The 5,000-nt window shown below is 47.7% G+C and overlaps 1 protein-coding gene across 1 annotated transcript in view; it reads right to left on the reverse strand.

Moving 5' to 3' along the window:
• Positions 1-883: 883 nt before the first annotated feature.
• Positions 884-5,000, reverse strand: part of LOC134072736 (TGF-beta receptor type-2-like) — a 27,624-nt gene continuing 23,507 nt past the window's right edge. Inside the window, exons 9-10 of the mRNA XM_062529568.1 lie at positions 2,752-2,876; positions 884-2,189 (exon numbers count right to left, since the gene is read on the reverse strand). Coding sequence (XP_062385552.1) covers positions 2,010-2,189; positions 2,752-2,876 — 305 coding nt within the window. The 3' untranslated portion in view covers positions 884-2,009. The remainder of the gene's footprint in view (positions 2,190-2,751; positions 2,877-5,000) is intronic.

Here is a 5,000-nt window from a genome sequence, read left to right on the forward strand (position 1 = left end):
AACACACGAGAATTGTGGGAAAGAAACAAAACTGCTCTGCAATGAAAGTCAACACAAAGTACACATGCACACACACAGAGAGATATGCACGCGCATACACACACACAGAGACACCAGACACACACACATACACACACACACACACGCACACACATAAATAAACAAACAATCAAATAAATAAACAAATTGTAAGCAGAAGAAGGAAGCTGCAGTGTTTGATTTAAGCGCTGGAGAGAGAGCAGCGCGTCAGGCCCCTGCTGTGAGCTCCTGACGCCGGCTCTGATGGCGCTCCGCAGGACTCTACTGTGGCACCGCGTGGCACCGCCAGGGTGGCGCAGGACTCGGCATGGCACCGGGAGGAGAGCGCTAGTACCGATTACTGTCAAGCAGCAGGACCCGGGGAAGGGAACGTGTAAAAAGGGGCTCCCCGCAGATACGGCTGTCTGTGAGGATGAGCCGCTAGTCAGGGGGCGCAGCCGGCCTCTTCACCAGCCCACCTGTGAGAGGATAGCTCATTCACTCGCCTTTAACTGAGATAGGACAGCAGAGACGGACAGGAAGTTGGACAGGAAGTTGGATGGACAGTGTGTGAGTGTGCGTGTGTGTGTGTGTGTTTGAGTGTGTGTGTGAGTGTGTGTGTGTGTGGGAGTGTGTGTGTGTGTGCTTGTGGGTGTGTGTGTGTGTGTGTGTGGGGTGTCGGAGAAGGAATATGACAGTAGGTTGATCGGAAACGAACCTGGGTTCCCTGGACACGTCCATATAGATCCATATGTGGTATGGATACTAACGCCTGCTCAACAACTTACCCCCAAGGCCTGGTCATGTATAAAGAATGACCACACGTAGAAAGAAACCAGAATAGTCACAAAAGTTATTTAAAAATGTATATACTTTTAATAGTTTCCTTATAAACTGTACATTTCAAAAGCATTCACATACTGTATCATGTGGCAGACAGATAAGGCAGGAAGACTGGTCAGTCTCGTTGTCTTAGGAAATCCAGAGCTTCTGTGGATCAGCAGAGGATTCCTGGATGACAGTCACGTGAACAAGGATGTCTGGAGCTCTTTCAGTCTCCAGTCGTCTCTCGGGCCGCAGTATAGTGTCCATATCACTCAGCCCTTCCCTTTTCTTTACTGTGAATGTCCTTGTGGAATAATTGTCCTCTGAATAAAACTTTTAGGATATGTCTCCTTTAGCGAAGGACGTCCTTAAGCTCTGACTTTGGTATGATAAAGCTGTCAAGACTCTCCCGTCTTTAGCTTACTTTGGCTATTCTGCATTCCGGTTGCGTAAAAGGCACTCTTTACTCTTAGCTCTGCAGGCTTCAATTCACTTTGTTACTTTTTTCATTTTGTGCTTCAATGATTACCCCCCCCCCCCCTCTTTTTTCATTTAATAAAGCTGCAAGCTCCAATCCCTCTTGTTCCTTAAAGCACACGAATAATTATCTACAGCTGATTAAAAACCTTGGCAGCATATGCACAGACCCCCTAATCATTAGTGTTAAAACATATTGGCTGTTGTCACAGCGAAAATGGTCTCCTATACAGCCTATTAAAACGCTGCTTGTACTGTCGGTATGCGGTATTATGTGGTATGCATAAGTACTGATTGGGAATAAAGTGCAAAACTGATTTTAGTTTGGAAGACGTTTGGATGTCTCTCTGTTCAGGCCAGCACCGTTTCCAAAGGCTTTTCAAAAAGCAGAGGCCAACAGTTCTCCGCTATCCTTTCCCGAGAAGCCTGGTCGGGTTTTGAAGGTGGTTCAGTTTCAACTCCAACTGAAACGCGGAAGAAAAAGCCGGTCTGTGGGAGACTCCTCTGCGTAGTCACATGCGTAGAGACAGAGTCGGGCATGTGAACCAGGCTGAGTGAGTGAGAGAGTGAGTGAAGTCCTGTGGGAGTGGACTTGCGTAGCAGGGCGCTGATGGATGATGGGTGATGGAGTTTTTTATTTATTTGGCGTTGCTGTGTCCCAGCCCCTCCAGCAGGGGGCGTGCGTGCGTCTACTTGTCGTCGCTGACGGAGCAGTCCTGCGAGATCTTCTCCTGGGAGACGCTGCGCTCCGACAGCTTGTCCAGCTCGTCCATGTCGTTGAAGCGCTCGGCCACACACTGGGCGGTCAGCCGCGCCTCGGGGTCGTGGTCCCAGCACTCCTCGATGGTGCCACACACACACTGAATGCCCTGTGGGGATGGAGGGATGCAGAGAGAGGGAGAGAGAGAGGGAGAGAGGGAGAGAGAGAGAGAGAGAGAGCATTAGTGCATGAGGAAGATGAGGGAACTAAGGGATGACAAGGGACATGGGAAAAGTGTGTGCTAGAGTGGGAGCTTGTGTGTGTGTGTGTGTGTGTGTGTGTGTGTGTGTGTGTGTGTGTATGGATGTGTTTGTGTGTGTTTACAGTATGTGTGTATGTGTATGTTTGTGTGTGTATGTGAGAGTGTATATGTGTGGTGTGTGTGTGTGTGTGTGTGTGTGTGTGTGTGTGTGTGTGTACGAGTGTGTATGAGTGTGCATAAGTGAGCGTACAGTACAGTACAGTAGTGATGGGCAGATAAAAGGCTCCATTACTGGGTGGTTGGGCATCGTGTGTGTGTCTGTGTGTGTGTGTGTGTGTGTGAGTGTGTATATTCATGTGTATGTGTGTGTTTGTGTGTGTATGTATGTGAGTATGTATATTCATGTGTGTGTATGTGTGTGTGTGTGTGTGTGTGTGTGTGTGTGTGTGTGTGTGTGTGACTCCATTACCGGGTGGTTGGACCAGCTGCTGGGCATCTCCGGCCTCCCTCGGTCTCTGAGCACACTGTCCTTCATACTCTCCACACACGGGTGCTCCCGCACCTTACCGAACGGAGGCTCGTACTCTTTCACCTCTGCACACACACACACACACACACACACAGAGAGTCAAGTCAAGTCAAGTCACATTTATTTATAAAACACATTTTTGTATGCACAAAGTGCAAACTCTAAGTGCTCCACACACATACAGTACATCAAGACATAACAGAGTGGTGTGATTGGCTAGCGTACCCACACACAAAAAATCAGAGAGGAAATAAACAAGTGAACATTAATAAAAGGTAAATTAATAAATAGAATCTGTAAATGAAATTCAATCAGTTTATTGATTCGGCCTAACCAACTGGAGGAGCCAACCAAGAGGAAAACACACACATACACACACACGCGCACACACACACGCGCACACACACACACACACACACACACACACACACACACACACACACACACACACACACACACACACACACACACACACACACACACACACACACACACACACACACACACACGCGCGCACACACGCACAAACATACAGCTACATAAATGCAAAACGCAACTAGGCTTTTACCACAGAATCAGAAAACTGCTGAGATTACACAGTCTTTGGAATCATGCAATGACCGCACAAAGCTCCAGCTCCAGACAAGAGCAGATGAGAGCCTCACAAAAGACTAAGACCTCACTGAGGCCATCAGAAGCTGCAAGGTCCGGTCGGTCTAGAAAAGATGTCAATTGCAGCTTATAGGAAACCGTTTGAGTATAATTTTTTCGACCGAAAGCTAGCAATCAGTAAAGCTTTTTTGCACAAAGACTTGAAGTGTGCGGATTCTTCTTTAAAATATCCAGTATCATTTGTTCAAAAGACTTCAAAAGTCTCAGACTAGACACGGTAAGGAAATAGCTCATGAATTCAAATGGTAACCACAGATAACGGGCCTTACAAGACACAAAGCAAGATATTTGGCAAGATATCATGCGGCTTCCTTAAGAGCTGCCTGCCGCAGAGGCCGATATGATATCAGGCGCTATTTCAGATTGTCTTGGAAAGGCCGAGGGTGATATGATGACCTGTGAAAGTCACCGGCAGCACTTCATCATGATACTTAGGAAGCACAGCGACGGGGAAGTACAGGGGGGTCTTTTCCTCTGCTAGGGGACTGGGAACCAGGATCAAGAAAAGCCCATCACAGAGGGCAAGGGTCAGGGGTAGCGTGTGTGTGATGTGTGTGCGTATGGTGTGTGTGTGTGTGTGTGTATTTACAGTATGTGTGTGTGGTGTAAGTATGTGTGTGTGTATATATCTGTGTGTGTGGTTTAAGTGTGTGTGTGTGTGTGTGGTGTAGGCATATTGTGAATATGTGTATATGCATGTGTAGTGTAAGTGTGTGTGTGTGTGTGGTGGGGGGGGGGCTGCTATGCGGGAGTCCCAGTGAAGGGAAGAGCAGATGCTCAAATAGGAAGTGGGCACTGTGTCACGGATCCCTGTGGCCACTCAGCTCGCTTCGTCGGCTCGCAGCTTCCTGTTTATGACAAGAACATCCACCCCCCGCCCCCGCCCCCCCATCCGTCCAGCCCCCAAAACGATTCATTTTCAGCGTTCTCACAGAAAATGAACCCACACCCACTCATCAATCATGCCATTCCAAAAAGGCCTGGCTCTTTTTTCTCTCCTGAACTAAAGCACTTTTATGGTCCGTGTATGTGTGTGTGTGTGTGTGTGTGTGTGTGTGTGTGTGTGTGTGTCTGTGTGTGTGTGTGCGTGTGTGTGTGTGTGTGTGTGTGTGTGTGTGTCCCAGTGTGTGTACTGTATGTGTGTGGGTGGTGGGGGACTGCTGCTGGCAGTTGTGTGATACAGTTGAAACAAACACTTGGAATGTTTTCTTTCGTGTGTTTACAGATCTATTGTGCAGTATTGTTTACCCTGTCATTACTGAGGAGTGAGGGAGGAAGAAATACAAGAAAAGATAAAGGACAGAAAGAGAGAGAAAGAAAGAGAGAGGGAGAGAGAGTTTGAAAAAGAAGAAGAGAAAACAGCAGAGCATTTAGGGGCTGAGTTAGTGGTCGGTCTAAGTGGTGTTTTCTAAAACGAGCGAAACTGTCAATATTGGTTTTAGTGGATAACGGCACGCAGCACAGAAAGGACTTGGGTGGAAATGCTGGGCATAGCTGAAATGCTCAACACACACACA

The sequence above is a fragment of the Sardina pilchardus genome, chromosome 24, assembly GCF_963854185.1.
Source record: "Sardina pilchardus chromosome 24, fSarPil1.1, whole genome shotgun sequence".
Taxonomy (NCBI): Eukaryota; Metazoa; Chordata; class Actinopteri; order Clupeiformes; family Clupeidae; genus Sardina; species Sardina pilchardus.